This window comes from Scardinius erythrophthalmus (assembly GCF_964197995.2).
Source record: "Scardinius erythrophthalmus genome assembly, chromosome: 17".
Lineage (NCBI taxonomy): Eukaryota > Metazoa > Chordata > Actinopteri > Cypriniformes > Leuciscidae > Scardinius > Scardinius erythrophthalmus.
In genome coordinates this window covers 19,418,732-19,436,178 of record NC_138237.1, presented here as the reverse complement: position 1 = coordinate 19,436,178, position 17,447 = coordinate 19,418,732, and the positions used below count along the sequence as shown (strand labels likewise).

General features: G+C 38.0%; 1 protein-coding gene across 2 annotated transcripts in view; it reads right to left on the bottom strand.

The window, feature by feature from the left end:
- The window catches only part of cadm1a (cell adhesion molecule 1a), a 309,154-nt gene that overhangs the window by 65,987 nt on the left and 225,720 nt on the right, over positions 1 to 17,447 (bottom strand). For both annotated transcript variants that reach the window (XM_081391324.1, XM_081391325.1), the window contains exons 3-5: positions 15,902 to 16,048; positions 6,530 to 6,682; positions 4,456 to 4,593 (exon numbers count right to left, since the gene is read on the bottom strand). In XM_081391324.1, coding sequence (XP_081247450.1) covers positions 4,456 to 4,593; positions 6,530 to 6,682; positions 15,902 to 16,048 — 438 coding nt within the window. The remainder of the gene's footprint in view (positions 1 to 4,455; positions 4,594 to 6,529; positions 6,683 to 15,901; positions 16,049 to 17,447) is intronic.

Here is a 17,447-nt window from a genome sequence, read left to right as displayed (position 1 = left end):
CAAAAGCAATTTCCAGCCAGTGAGTGCCAGCGTTGCACTGCTTGTGTCAGGAGAGGAGTCCCTCGGTTTCTTCGATCGCTTTCAACTCCTCCATTCAAACATTTCGCTATACAAGAACAGAATATTCATGTCCTGCTGTCCATCTCACAGAGGCGAACTCCTTCTTCTTTAGCGCTACATTTGTCCAACTGTCCAATAATATATTGATGTTACATAAAAACAAAACACCCACTGACAAATGAACAGAACAATGCTTTGTAATAGCTGCTGAAACTCCCAGTGGAGAGAAACGGGGACCCCTGACTGAGCTTATCACTAATTACCAAATGAAAACATCCATCCAGGACTCCAATTTAGCCGTCTCATTTTGGGTAGCTGTTATTAGAACAGCTTATATGCAGTAATTTGTACATAATACGCAAATTGCCTGTGTCTAGACGACTGCGGGTCAAAGGTACGGCCTCTCACTCACCCTAACGGAGCGATATGGAAAATGAGCCGAGCTTCTGTGAGGAGCGTTCAGGTAAACAGATGTTGAAAAGGAGTTGCTGAGTTTATAATTAGTACTGTTATGACAATTTCACAAGACATTCAAAGATCAATAAACGGACTAAAGTATGCGGAGAAGGGGTTAGGGCTGGGCGATATGGCTGAAAACTGTATCACGATATAAGTGTTTATATCGGCCGATATCGATAATTATTGAATTTTTTTATAACATATTTAAAATAAGGACCAGTTCAGGAGACAAATATATTACATTTAAAGATTTTTTATTTTAAACTTAACCTACCTCTGATTATAATCCCATCAGTTATAAAGGCAGAAATGTCAACACGACCATGGAAAACTCAAAAGTCTAAAATCACAATGAACACTTAACAATTATCTCTTAACATTAAGGTGCAAAATTAAAGAATACGTAATAAATGCTTTATAAAGGGGTGGGTGATATGGCAAAAATATAATATTACGACTTCTTTCTATAAATTCTATAAATCTATTTCTTTCTATTTTCTATAAATTATACATTGATACTTATTAAAGCTATTAATAAAGTTATTAGTCAAGAGCAGTGAGTGATTTTCTCTTTACATTTTGTTGTTTTATTAACATTAAAGGGATAGTTCTCCTAAAAATTCTAATTTTCATAATTTACTCTCTCACGTTGTTTTAAACTCGAATAAGTTTCTTTCTTCTGTTGAAAATAAAAGTTATTTGGAAGAATGACCAACAGTTGATGTACCCCAGTGACTTCCATAGTATACACGGGTTTCTTGTATACAAACAATACCGGATGCGCGCGCATCCAGGAGGCAAAAAACCCGCTATCTGTTATGCCGAATTCTGTAAAGATATTGTAATTAACGTAGATTTCCCATTGTTTGTAATTTCTTGTTGACTTAATAATAAACTGCAATTTCAGAGTTGGATCTGTTTGTTTGTGTTTCATATTATTATAACATATGTAAAACGTCCAACTGTTTACGAATCCGGACATACTGTGATGCATGTATGAATTATCATGTTGTTAGACTAAGTTAGTAATGTAATGTTAGCAGTGCAGCATTTGCTTTTATATAAGTTAACCTTGTTTACGTTACGTTACTTTACGACCTGCAGCATTTCATGACTGCACATATAACGTTACATTAGTGTAAATCAAAGATTTGACGATGGATTATGTAGCCTTAGTACCTCCGACCGTGGCGATTATATTAAAAAACTTACTCTCAGCAATGGTGAGATCTTGCCGGATCCCTACGCAATACATGACGATCTTTGGATTGCGGATGACGAATAGTGGCCAGCAATTGTATGGCCTGATATAGGCTATATAATTATCTTATTCAGACACCAAGTGTGTATACAAAATAAATGATTAGAGCGTACAAATCCATTGATGCATACAACTACGTGCTATGTGGTCATGTGCAGCTCGTCAAATTATGAATAGAAAGAATAGCCTATAACATACTTCCTTCTTCTGTCCCACTCTTCCATTTGCCTAAATTTGGAATTACTTGCAACATGTATAATTTAAATGAGCAGATAAAACACAACAGATAGGCCTGCATATAAATAAATTACGCAACAACTTCTTTGCATTTTGACTTAGAGACAACACCACCACTATGCTACTAGCCTAAACCCTTTACTCCGATACGAAGACCGCGGGTCTATTGCCTCCTGGTTGCGTGCGCAAGCAGTGATGACGTCGCCGAGAAACCCATGTATATTTTTCTCCTATGGAAGTCAATGGGGACCAGCTACTGTTTGGATACCCACATTCTTCAAAATATTAATATTAGAAAATATTAGAAGGCAATTAATACAGGTTTGGAACAACATTAGAGTGCGTAAATAATGAGATAATTTTTATTTTTTGGGTGAACTATCCCTTTAGGGACAAGCGGCAGCGTGTTTACTATTACTACTGTCTCTTTAAGAGCTGCGCGCGACGGGTCTATTATACACGCATTTGTCAAGCAGATTTTCTCTCAATTTTCTCAAGTTTGCTTTCACTTTAGACATATCCGACTAGTTTATGTAAACCTTGTGTGTATATAACAGTATGAGAAAAATAAGACTCGAAAGATTACTTAGTATTCAGGCGCTGGTAGACAGGCTTTTAGTGCATGTGAGCTTCACATGTACACGCTGAGAAACGCACGCGCTAGAACAGCGCATCAGCACGCGAATAACAGAGAAACTGACGACGGTCTTGAATAATCTGCAGATGACATTGGTCTGACTACGGTCAGACTTCAAGTCAGGCGAGCTGACTTTTCCTGTTTTATCTAGTTACTAGAGAGTGAGTGCCTTTGTTCATGCAATCAAACCTGCTTGCTGGTTTCTTCCGACGAAAAAAAAAAAATGATCGAACGTTTTATCGAACGCATTTTTTATTGATATTGATTACGTGTCTATCGCGATACATATCGTTATCGTTTTATCGCCCAGCCCTAGAAGGGGTATGTCAAATGATGAATGTACACACTACCGTTCAAAAGATTGGACACACTTGAATGAACTTGTGTTTCTCATGATCTTAAAAACTATTTGATCAAAATGCTTTTGCTTTAATACTTGAAATGAGTTTTGTAGACAAATATTTTGTGCCTATGTAATAATTGAGAAATAACTAAAATGTATAAATGAATACAAACACACACCAATTTAACAATTTTGGTTACTACTTTCAGTCATTTCATAGTCTTGATGACATTACTCTTATTCTACAATAAAACAAAACAAAATAGTAGGAGGGACCAGATTTTAAGAATATAAGATAATAACTGTTTTCTATTTTAATATATTTTAAAATGGAATTTATTCTTATTCTTGCTGAATTTCCAGCAGTCATTACTCCAGTGTTTAGTGTGTAATGAATAAGCCTAAAGCTGAAATGAAATGCAAATTCTCGCCTGTAGAGTAGAGGGCGCAGTTCAAACAAACCTTTCAGTTCTGCTGCCATTCTGGATTGCAGAAGAATAGGACGCAGAAGAAGAAAGTTTAAACTTTTTTATTTCAGCAAAAAAAAAAGAAAAAAGAAATGAAATAAAAAAAAAATTAAACATATATGATGTTTATCTAAAGTCAGTTTTGCTTAGTATGTTTGAATTGGATCATAGACGATCAGCAGCAAAGACGTATAATAAAGTGAGATTAAATACATACTGTAAGTATATGAGTGTAATTTAACATTTAATTATTGAAGGTTTGTGTTATATTATGATTTTTTATTTCACTGTTTTTATTCATTTTGAGGGATACTGAATCTTTTTGTGCAAGTGAGAGGAGTAAATGCATGCTCACATTAAGTCTAGAACTACAATAACCATCATATTCACACAGCACCTCTGACTCCCCATTTCTCTCAACATCGGGTCGAGAGAGGTGTCAGTCTATAAATGGGAAAAAGTAACTTGTGATACTTATTTTAAAAAGTAACTCGGATATTTTGTTGTAAATTACATAGCTTGTGTTATTTGTAATGCATTACTCCTAACACTGCACATAATCCTTCAGAAATCATTCTAATAGGCTGATATTATTTATCACTGCTGAAAAAGGAACCATGATTATTAGGATTCTTTGATGAATAGAAAGTTCAAAACAGCATTTATTTAGAATGGAAATATTTTAGTAATATTATAGATGTCTTTACTGTCACTTTTGAACAATTTAATGTGTCCTTGCTGAATAAAATAAATTTCTTAAAAAAACAGTGTTTTGAACAGTGGTGTACATTAATGATCGGCTAAGCATTATATAAAATGTAACAATTTGTGTTGCTAGTATTAATAAATGTTGTTATCTAGTGTTTTCAATTAAAGTATCACTTTTCAATAAATTATCAGAGGAAAGTGCACCAGCTATGGTTTGCAAGGCAGAGAGAAAACCTGGTAAACACCTTGTTTGTTTGTGTGTCCACAATGTGACTTTACCCACCCTGTAGCTCTTTTTCTCCTTTCATCCATCTGATTGTTGCGGCGGGTTTGCTGCCCATGGAGGTGCAGGTTATCTCCGTCTCGTTGCCCTCGCTGACGATGTCCTCACGGGACTCTATGATTGGGTTTCCTGGTGGGACTGAGAGAGGACAGACAGATTTTACAAGGCGGTCTGTAAATCAAGCACCACTATAGTCACATTCATCCCAGGGTGCATTGATAGCCAACACAGACACTAACACTGAGGGATGAACACATCATAGAATATGAAGGGGTGAATGTATTAATTCTCGTTTACAAATGACATAAAGGAGGGTACCCAGACAAAGTACATACTGTGATGAATCAGAGGTGACTACAACACGATTAGTAATGGAACATCTTGTGCAACAGAAAGCAACACAGCCAGTTGACTAGACTAAAACTACTAGAACATTATACACTGACCTGGATAATTGTGAATGTTCACAGGCAATATGTAACAAGGATAACACCCTTCTTCAAGCACTGCAACACAGTGATCTAACCAGACATGACGTGACAACACTGCGACGTGATACAAGTATCTTTTCCATGTTAATCAGAGTTTTTGTTCTAACCAGCCGTGACAGCGAGTGACAGGGGTTTCTATTTTAGAAAAAGGTTTCTATTTTTGCAGCATCGTTGTTGGAACAACAACATACAAATTATTACAATGATAATCTCAGGTAATGATTATGTGCTTTATTTCATCTTAAAAGGGATGAAAATGTGAATTTGAATATCATTTTGCATAACCTTACTACCAAAGTGAATAATTCACCTTAGATCTTGAAAATAAAAGAATGCTCAAACTGTGAACAAACAAGTGTATTCTATGACAAAGATTGTTTCAGTAACTTAAGAAATTATTTTTGTTAATGTTAAAATTATTTGATATTTATTAATTAGATAATGTATTTCTTCATTTTGTTGAGTAAGAGACTCTGCCCACACTCTCTTCTGATTGGCTGTGATATTTGATTGATTTTGTTGCGTCATGTAGCAGTGTCACGTCTGTTGTGGACAGATATATTTCTTGTCGCTGGAATCTTATGACATTGCATCTGGTTAGGACACTGTTTAAAACTTCTCTAAAGGCTTCCGATTCATATAGGCGCTCAGTTGGATATGCAGTGATAACATCTTTTCCAAAAAGACCTTACTTTCCAGGATAGTCACTACGTCTAAAATGCTTACCTGAAAAGGTCACATTAATCCTAAAACCTTCTAGCTCTCTAGTGTAAATGTGAGACATTATTTGGACAGGGTAATTCAGTGGTAGAGATTTCTTGTTCCCCCTGAGCAGCAGGGTTCCATTCAAGCATTCAGCTTGGGCGTCTGAAGCTCTGGAACCAGCCACTCGATTGCATTCAGCGAGCTCTTTACAATCCCGCTTCCCTCAATATCCACCCTGCACTAAACTCTGCTCTCAAAACGGAATAATCACTTTTAAGTGCGGGTGATTTTTCCATGCAGTTATGTCAAGACGCAGAACGCAGCAAAGCGTTCACATGTACACAAAGACACACACGCACAAACACATAAACAATAATTCCGCTGAACGGCCCAACCATGCGGCTGAGTCCTCAAAGGAAGTAGCAGGTGAAGTGTTTGTTGAGTTTTTAGAGAGATTTCAGGAGCCCTTCCAAACAGCAGTGAAAGTGTGTGTGTGTGTGTGCATGTGTCGAACACTGGCTCCATTCTGACATGCTCCATTCTGACGTTCAGGATCTGGCTTGGCCGCGTCTCAGCCCTTCTGTTTGGTGAAGATGAATGGCTATATCCTGTTTCTACACTGCTGCAGCATCTCATAAAAGCTGCTCCACTCTAGTGATTGATCATAAAAGGATTCCTCAGAAAACAAAGAAGCCCTGCATGTGTGTATCTGTGGGTGTTTGTTGATGCGGCAAGTGCCTTATGGGAAATCTTACGGTCAAAACAAAAAGTTCAGTTTGTCTAGTCCAGTGGATCTCAACCTTGGAGGTCATACCTCTATGTGGGGTCACCAGAGATGCAGGGGCTGTATATATAGATGTGTGCATGAGTGTTCATACTTAGCACAGTGATGTCGGCGTAGGCTTCCTGTGGGGGGTCTGTATAGAGCTGGCACACGTATCTTCCCTCGTCTGAGAGAGACACGTTGGATAACGACACACGCAGCTCGTTGTCTGAGAAATTGACCAGCTGGAATCGAGCATCTTTCAGGGCTGGAGGGTCGATAGAGAAAGACAGCATATGTTAGAATGAAAAGTCACATCTTCACACTTCACTTCCATTACAAGCAACAATAGAAACATGTAGGAGATAATTAGCAGTATTTTTCTCATTTGAAGTCTAGATTGTTTTTCCACTAAGGCAAATAAAGGCAGCCATAGGCTTCTTTTAAGCTATTGCTTATAACTGACAACAGGGGAGTGTAGCAAACGTGCAAGCTGCAATATATTCTTCAGATTAGTTAATAGGTGCTCCATGGGAATAACCAAAGTGATTGAGATTGCTTCACATTGAGAAACACGGGCGCATCTATTTCTAGCATCATCTGACCTGAGCATTGTATCACTGGGGTTTGAAACAGGGACAGTATCCATGGGACATGCCATGCTAGACCACTGTGACATCTAAGTGCCTTTTCATTTTAACACCTAAGAGAAAAAAGTTATTGCTTTGTGGTGAGCATATACATTACGCGAGTGTTTCATGAGCACTTTTGTCTCTGTGGACTTTTAGCAAGTATGTTCCAAAAAAACCCCGCTCATTTTCTCAACCAGCAATGTCCAACAGTGGATACATGCAAATTTTGGATTAAAATGGACATAATTTGACAGTAATTTCAATATTTTCACACTTTTTGCACAATGAAATATTCTGTTTACACTTGATATTTATCTTTATCTCTTTGTTTTTCTAAACACATCTCATATTTCATCTGAAGCATGATTTTTATTGGCACTGTAAACCTTACCTTAGTAACCAAGTATACAAACTAGGAACTTGCAGCATTATGGGCACTATGACCGGTTGACTTTTTTTTTATCATGGTAGCGTTACGTTTTTCAGAAATTTGAGCTACATTAGCTCTTCTGTGTGATCAGACCAGTAGGGTAAACATTCGCTCCCTACATTCATTAATGTGCCATGACCCTGATGCCAGTTCGCCAGTTGTCCTTGCCCCACATGACTTGCCATTTTGGAGATGCTCTGACAGAGTTTTCATGCCATCAATATTTGGCCCATGTCAAACTCTGACAGAGTTTTCATGCCATCAATATTTGGCCCATGTCAAAGACATGCAAGCGCTTTCGCTTGCCCATTTGCCCACTTTGAATATGTCCCACATAATCAAAAGTTGGTAATTTTCCAATTAGATGTATTAAATAATTTAATAAACAATAATACTTATAATAAATGTCTCATCACACTATTTCTTTCTTTATTTAGTTAAAAATATGATTAAATGCAAGTTTCCATAGTTAATTGCAGGCGGTTTCTTAGTTTTCCCTCTCCCTATAGGTGCATATAACAAACTTACCAAAATGAAATGTTAAATATGATTCGTCAGTTTCTGTTAGTCTTGTTCAGAATGTTGTCTTTACAATATAAAGTTGTAAAATTTGTAATAATAAGAGTTGCACATTTGTTAAGTTGGATTTGGAAATAGCGAAGCAGATATCAATCAGTTAATACTTTAAAAAGCCTAGATTGTATATCCCAATTTTACTGCTGCAAAAAAAAAAAAAAAAAAAAAAAAAAAAGTCTAGCAATGAATCCAGGCAGTTTCTTTAACGCGAACTGAGAAAGACTCTTGATTATGATGAGTTCATCTCCGTATTTAATCAGAAGTTCAGTCGTCTTAGGCTAATATTGCAGGAGGACATGTAAAGGTAAGTACAAACATTTTCTCAATGTTTATAAAAAATAAAATAAAATAAAAACACCTTTGTTTAATTTTTTTTTCTCAGTGTTTTTTTCATTGCTCATTTCAAAATTAAATGAGCAATAAGTCATGGCAACATGTTTTTAAATTAACTCATAAAAATAATTCAAGCAGTTCAACTTTCTTTTATAAGTTATACTAGATTCAACTTGATTTTTAAGTCAGTTTTAAAATAATTTAAGTTTAAATTACTTGTACATGAAATTTGATTATTCAGAAAGTTTCTAATTTGAAATAAGTGGAATTATTCAGTGTAGTTTTTATAGGTTGTTCTTGGTTTTTTTTTTTTACTTTGAACTTGAAACTGCTGCGTTATATTTTTTTCTTGGTAATTTCAATACTCTACACTTTGCCCACCCTGTTTTATGAAGGCCCACCCTCTTGAACATTTCTGGTATCACCCCTGCTTCCAACACAATAAATGACTTTTCACTTGCTACCTAATACAGTATCTCTCCCCTTGATATTGTAATTGTATTGGCCATTGTAATAATAATCAGTGTCATTCAATGTGACTTTCACATTATTGTATATCTATCGCAGAAGATTTTTAGCATGGTAATGGATATGACAATGTTAAAGGAGAACTCCGGTCAATTTTAACATTGAGCTCATTTTTTTGTACATTTGGAGTGCTGTCAATACAGAGAACAACGACAAAAATCGGTGTTGCCTACACCGAGTTATTCTATTTTTAAAATTTGCACCCTGTTGACTTCAATGGGGCAAGTACTAAACCTGCTTTTAGCCTCTTAACATCCTTGATGTGTCATTACAAGTGCACAGAAAATGTGAGTGATTCCTTCAGAGTGATCACGGTTGAATCTGACTGCAGTAGATGTGAAAGAAATGTATAAAAATGATGTTATTTAAGCCAGCGCAAATACCTGTTTACATCCTGCTTTCCGGTGAAGTCCAAAGTAGTCGATTGCCGAGTTCACGCGCGTGATCATAGGTACTAAAACCTATGCGCGTGAACTCAGCAATCGACTACTTTGGACTTCACCCGAAAGCAGGATGTAAACAGAGGTATTTGCGCTGGCTTAAATAACATCATTTTTATACATTTCTTTCACATCTACTGCAGTCAGATTCACTCGTGTTCACTCAGAAGGAATCACTCATATTTTCTGTGCACTTGTAATGACACATCAAGGATGTTAAGAGGCTAAAAGCAGGTTTAGTACTTGCCCCATTGAAGTCAACAGGGTGCAAATTTTAAAAATAGAATAACTCGGTGTAGGCAACACCGATTTTTATCGTTGTTCTCTGTATTGACAGCACTCCAAATGTACAAAAAAATGGGCTCAATGTTAAAATTGACCGGAGTTCTCCTTTAACTGCTACGCTGCTGCTGAATTGCTGCTGCTGTTGATTATTGCTGTTGTTGTAGATTATTGCTGCAGCAGCAAAGCAAGTACAGGAACTTGCTGCTGCCAATACATACGCCAATATGCTGCTGTGAGTATGTAAGACATTGTGCTGCTGCACAAATAACATAATAAATATCAATTACCCATAGCAGAATTATACAGGTGGACCCAGGGAAGTTGGAGGGTTTTAGGCTATAGTGAATAGTAACCAGCCATTTAAATGTTGAGCATCAATTGGCTGCAGATATATAGTTAAAAAAAGCACCTGTATGTTTGTATTGAATATGACAGGCACTTCCTCAGGTTGCAGCAGATCAAGTTTCAACGTGACTGTGAGAATCTCATGCTGATCCTGACGTTTCTTTCTCCCAATTACGTGGAGGAACGGATTTTTTTCATCCCAGAATAATGAGGAGTCCATTAGGGCTCGCTTTGCCTGTGTGGGAGGCTGAGCGTGAAAAGTAAATGGTGCTGAGAGAGAGAGAGAGAGAGAGAGAGAGAGAGAGAGAGAGAGAGAGAGAGAGAGAGAGAGAGAGAGAGAGAGAGAGAGAGAGAGAGAGAGAGATGAAAGGCTACCAGCAACCCCCACCCGCCCCCCACTCGCCGATAAATTCCATGCCGATCGACAGACCATATATCTCGCGCATGCGTTTGTTCTTGTCCGCAACAGCCGAGTTCAAAGGAGTACAAAAAGAGGACCATGAATAAATAAATAAATAAATAAATAAAAGCGAAATAAATAAAGAAATAATCGGGCATCATTAGAGATTTTTGAGGCGATGGGATCATGAAAGCAGGCCCTGATGGCGCGGGGTGTTGATTGTTCTTGGATCCAGCTGGTTAGCCATGCTCTTTCACTTCCATTCAAAAGAAAAAATATCCAGAGAGATACAAAGAGAGAGAGAGAGAGAGAGAGAGAGAGAGAGAGAGAGAGAGAGAGAGAGAGAGAGAGAGAGAGAGAGAGAGAGAGAGAGAGAGAGAGAGAGAGAGAGAGAGAGAGAGAGAGAGAGAGAGAGAGAGAGAGAGAGAGAGAGGGGGGGGGGATAAAACATATTGCTCTACAAGAGCTGAAGTCTCTCTGTGAGCAACAAAAAAAGAAAAAGATTTTCACCATTCTCTATTACGAGCAGGTTTATTATGCTTGCATTTCCCCATGCGAGCCCCCTCAAGCCCACTGTCCGAACGTGCCGCTATCATCCACAGCATGGGAGATGCCGAGCTCAGTCTCTCAGTCCACTTCTCTCACAGATCACTGCGCACGCACGTGGAGGACACGCTGGAAGACTCTGCTGCCAAGGCAACACATTTCTCACCTTTGATCATGATGTCAGGGCGGCGTAGGCTCAGAGCGAAAATACAAATAAATAAAACATTACGCACATGTAGTTTTTTACATCTATATTCCACTGAACGAAAGTGTGTGCACAGTTTATTCAGGTACATGTCTGAGCTTGGGAGTAATAAAGCCACACACTTCCAAAATAAAATGTGCAGACCATCAGCAGCGCTATGATCTCTAGCAGCCATTGTGGTAGTCTTTGTTTTGAAACACCAAGCACCGCGCCTTTCATTTAGCAGCCGCATAATGTGCGACTAATTAGAGCAGCCAGAAAGCGGGAATGTGGCTGTCAAGGGGAGGGCAGGCAGAAGCCAATGATTTAATTCAATTTATTGATTGGGGAAATGTGAGGATTAAAATAAACCGATAAGGTGCAAGAAGCCAAACCGGTTAATAATATATTGTGACTGTGCGTCAGGTGGAGAGACAGCAATAATTAGAGCATTATGAAAACATGAATAAGTGTGGTGTCAGCTCTAATTGGGAAATAAGAGGGCAAGAAACTAGGGAGCCCATTTCAGTGAGGCGAATACAACCGGGTAAGCCTTGGAGGTAAAGAAACACCCCTTCATTCAGGAGAAGAATTGAGAAAAGATATACAGGTAACAGACTGATCACGGCCTATTTTACCGATATGTGGGTCAATGAAAAGTAAGAATGCCCATGACAACTGTTTAAAACACATGCAATCATGTATATAACATATTTATTTATTTTCATTTATTCATTTAGCAGACACTTTTATCCAAAGCGACTTACAGATGAGAACAATAGAAGCAGTTAAACTAACAATAGGACAACAATATGCAAGTGCTATGACCCTTTGCAGTTTATTCTAACGCAGTACGTGTCCTTTTTTTAAATTTTTTTATAAAGATAATAGATATAGAATAGAAGATAAAGTGTTAGCATTAATGGATCAAGTGTTGCCGAAAAATATGCGTCTTCAGCCGTTTCTTGAAAATGGACACGCTCTGGTTGAGTTGGGCAGCTCATTCCACTAGCATGGAACAGACCAGAAAAAGGTCTGAGAAAGAGATTTAGTGCCTCTTTGAGATGGCACCACAAGACGGCGTTCACTTGCAGAGCGCAAGTTACTGGATGGCACATAAGTCTGAAGTAATGAGTTTAGGAAAAAGGGAGCAGAGCCAGTGGTTGTTCCGTAGGCAAAAGTCAGTGACTTGAATTTGATGTGAGCAGCAACTGGCAACCAGTGCAATTTTGTGAGGAGAGGAGTGACGTGTGCTCTCTTCTGCTTGTTGAAGACCACTCTAGCTGCAGCATTTTGGATATATTTGTATATATATATTATATATATATATTGTATATGAGTATACTGTGTATATATAAAACTTTTTATACCATTTTCAAGAAAAATTTAATGCCACGTGGTATAACCAAGTAAAAAAAAAAAAAAAAAATGATATGCATTTTATATTTTTACACAGTTTTTCAATTGGTATTCAATGAGGAAAAATAGAAGTGCCAATTAGGTAGTAAAAGTAGCCTTCATGACAGGAGGTTGAAGGGGAGAGATCAGTGACTGCAGTCGAAATAGAAAGTTGCAGGTGTTTGGATAATACACACCAATTATTCATTCCCAATCAGACCAGGAAAAAGATAAATGGGGTCAATTTTGATTTCATGGTAACTTTAAATGAGAAAAGTATGCAAAGTGCACAAACAGGCAGAGGTAAAAATAATATGCCTTCAGGACATTCAGACAAAATTTACATGCTCACTCTAGTTTATGTTCTGAAAAATAGGAAGATGAACAAAGTCGAAACCTTGAGGAAAAAAAATCAGTGCTTTGTGACCCAAATAATAACAGCATGTCTGACTGCATACATGCCCTCTGCTACTTGCTGTAGCTTTTTCGGACACAGCGCCGGACATGATGACAGCAAGAGCTTGCAGGGCCCCAGGAGGTTGTCCCACCGCCATGAGAGGGAACGTTTCTGTCGGCCAGCTACATCCAGCGCGCTGTGGGAGCGGTGGAGAATGAAGCTCAGCGTGGTTTCCAGTCTCTTCTTAGGGTATGCTGCCCAGTAAACCAGCTTCTCTGCCTGACAAAACCCTTTAAAGCTTATCACCCTGAAAAAAAGCATGGACAAATGCTTTTGCACTCCCTGTTCCTTTTTTGCTGTTTGAAACAGTCTTTCATTTGCTGGGGATTTTTACAAGGCTTTAACCTGTATTATGTTCTCAGACTTTCATTTGGGCAGAGGGGAATGCTGGTTCCCTAGTTGGGGAATGGTGATGCTGGTCTCTGTTCGTTGTTTTAATTCTCATCACAATAAGTGTTGTAACATATGGGCAGCATATGTCATACAGGAATCTGAAAGGCTCAGGAAGTAAAAAAAAAAAGAGAGAAAAGATTACATGCATCAAGGACAAAAAGAAAATGCGAAATAACACTGTCACACCTTTGTGTCCTCTCAGCATGGCAAATTTCTAAATAGAAGACTTGAAATATCATGGTAGCCCACATGCACTGCTACGTAGCAATTTCAGTGAATAAACCTGAAATTTGTCCGACCTTATCTCAAAAGATGACATAAAGAGACATACTCGTCATTAGAAAACATTTAAGGCCCTTTACATGGGTCTTGTGGCAATGTTCTTCAACGCATCAAACTCAAAGTATAGTCAAATATTGTAATGCCACATTTAAAAATCAAACTACTGGGATTTTGGCCTCATTTGCCACTGACCTCCAAGAGCATGGCCAATAAACGCCGGACAATTTGCATGATGCGTAGAATGTCTATATGCGCAATAACGGGTCCAACAATTTCACCCCGCTAATGACGTTTTAGAGTACAAAGCAACAAGAAATTACTCATCACACCGACTTGCACACAGTAACCTGTAAATCACCCTTCTTTGACATTATCTGAAACATCTTTCACGTGGAGGTCAAAGCAGTGCCCTGACGTGAGTCATGTGAAATGGACTTTGCTGTATAAACATAATAAATTAATAAATGTTGCTTTCTGCTCGCACTAGGAGGGGGGTGTAAGAGGTGTGTAAAGAGGAGGAGGTGCTTTAGAAACTCCACAGTGGTTAACACCTCCTGCTGAACTAGTGCTGAAGACTGCCAAAGATTCTTACAGTTTCCTTTTTTATCTTCACATTTTCTTCACCTACTGAGAAGCCAAAAGCTCCAAAGAGCCTTTCCATTCCAACTTGCTACAACCTTAGGAATATAAAATGTCTACATTTAGTCTAAATTTGAATGTCCACTTTCTAAAACCCATTTTTGGAAGAGTTCTAAGTTGTTGATGTTAAAATATAATATTTTTTTGAGGGTCATATACACTCAACCTAAGCTTTTGCATATATATATATATATATATATATATATATATATATATATATATATATATATATATATATATATATATATATATATATATATATATATATATATTTGTTTTTTATTATAAAATAAGAACTTTTTTAGGTGAGAGACTTGAGCAAACCTATTGCTTATTTGCTTCCAAAAACTAGCAAAGTAGTATCAGATTCTATTCAGTTTATATATTCAAATATAAATCTTTAACCTAAAATATAGAAAACACAAAATAATTTAAAAGGCTCATTACATTATAACGTAATAATAATGGACAAAAAAAAAAAAAAAAACATGCCTGGTTCACTGCTGTTAGGTAGTGGACCACTTGAAGCAACCACAAACGAGATGTTGAAGAAAACTTTCTTTGTGTATCAATGTATTCTATTTTCTGTGCTTATGTCTCCCTCACTTTCTCCCGCTCACTCTCAGTCTCATTTCCTTTCCTTTGCTCTTGTGCTCCTCTTCCGAATCTCATTTGTATTGTTTTCTCAGGTTTAATCCTAGAAGCTTCAGGACACATGCTGCTTCTCCTAAATGGCAGCAATCAATTTTGATTACCGGCCACGGTTACTTTGAGAAGAACCCATCAAAGTTTTATTAAGAAGACGGGTGATAATTACAGCCTTGCACGGACCAAAAACCTGGAGTCTGAGCCTTGCTAATGATTGGAAGCTGAGAGATAAAATGACGGTTCAGAAGACCTTAATCCAAATTCTGAGAGGACCGGGCACACAATTACTTTAACCGTTACTTGACGAAGACAGTCCCTCAGGTGTCTGATGGCTCTCCCGTTCACTCCCCTTGACTGGGACACTCTTTAACCACAGTGGCGTTTATGGAGAAAGAGATGAAAATGAATCGGTCTGGCACCTCGGCGAAGCTTATCATTATTTCAGAGAAAAGCCATGAAATAAAAAGGACAGACCTTTCCGGAGACCGTTTGTGGAGACAGGCGCCATGTATATTGACACCACCTGATATGTGCCAGATTGAACTCAGACTGAACTCAAAAGCACTTTGGAACTACTTAAAAATGCTTCCTGCTGCAACTTTTTGTGCAAAGAAAATACCATAATCAAAGTGCTTTTCTGCATATGACATGGGACCGGCGGGTGCAATATTTCATAGAGGGGTGGAAGAGATGAAACCCTTTAGAAAGACTCTGCTATAATTACACAGTGCAGCTGTAGGGAAATATCAGAGCGGTCTTGGGTAAGATGGATCACATGATAGCAAGGCAAATCGCTGAAAAAAACATGACCTCACCAGCCAGCTGGGTCTCTCTATCGACTGGCCTCAAAAGCGCAGTGGATTACTCTGATGCATTAACACTTCGTCTCCACTGGGGAGGCTTCCTGGGGACGAGTGGCCTGTTTGTGTGTGTGGGTGTGCAATGCATACAATATGCTTATGTGTACTCACGTCTGACATCTTTGAAGTATATGGTCTGTCTGTTGGGGTTGAGGAGCTGAATGACAGAGTCGTCATTGTTTTTGACTCGACAGCTTATGGTGGCTGTCTCCCCCTCCACTACCGAGATGTTGTCCGCTATGAGATTCTGGCTTTGTACTGCAGAGGGACAGAGAGAAAGAGAATTGAGTTGGAGACTTAAAGAGGCAGGTTTGAGGTCATGGCTGACAACAGACTTGTTGAGTTGGACAAAGTGTAAAATATGTTAATTAAGTTAACAAAAAGTTAACAAAAAGTCAGTAGTCATCCATCCATCCATACATCTAATAATGTCTGATATCTCTCCATCCATCCATCCATCCATCCATCCAATAGTGTCTGCCATCTATCCATCTTATACCTTCTGCCATCCATCCATCCATCTTATAACTCACTCCATCCATCCATCCATCCATCCATCCATCCATCAATCCATCCATCCATCCATCCATCCATCCATCCATCCATCCATCCATCCATCCATCCATCCATCGTATAACTGCTACTCATCCATAAATCCATCCTATAACTTCTGCCATCCATCCATCTGGGGGCAATAGACAAAATGACAACAACAACAAATAAAACACTTGGAAAAATGGCACTACTGTCCATTTCCTTAAAACAGAGATGCAGCCCTGCATCATCTAAACCCACAATCTCACACTTACATGAGTGCACAATGAAGAACAGGTGGAAAAACACAGCTAGAGTGGGTGTGAATATCCAGCAGAGTGTGAAAGTGTTTCCCCCTCTCTTTCCTGCGTAGTGTGTGCATCATGAGATTGCCTGTTTTCATGTTACACATGCTTGGTCCAAATCCCCTCTCTGGATGAGATCACCATGTGATAAGAGCTGCCACTGCCACAGAAATGGAAGCTACAGACCTTGGCCGGTTGACCCAAAGCTAAAATGTATACCATTAAAGAGAGGATAGTTCAAACAAAAAATTTTAATTCTATAATCATTTACAGGATTCGCCTTCATGTTGTTGTTTAAACTTGTATGACTGACTTTCTTCTATGAAACACAGTATTGATCACTGAGTTGAAATTAAGAACCTGATCAATCTGATTCATAAACAAATTAGAATTGTTCAGTTTTTTTTAAGTAGATCTGTGGATTAAAATGAACAAGTCACTTATAATTTACACCTTGAATTACTTTTTTCCTGAATGTGCCAGCAGAGCTAGAGCAGATGGGAAGAAATTCACTGAATAACGAACCAATTTCAGTCTAATTCTGACACAAAGCTATTTGGATGGCAAATAGAATTCAAAAATAGTATAATAAATCATACGGGTAACTTGTATACTAATTTTATGGTGCTTTTTTAATCTAAATTGCTTCCATTATATTGAAGAGAGACAAACAATTTACTCACACACAATTTTTGAACTGCTGAACTGTCCCTTTAAGAGCTAGATAATTCACTGCAACTTAAATGGGATAAAAATAAAATAAATAAATAAATAAATAAATAAATAAATAAATAAATAAACTAACTAAAAGTCTAAAA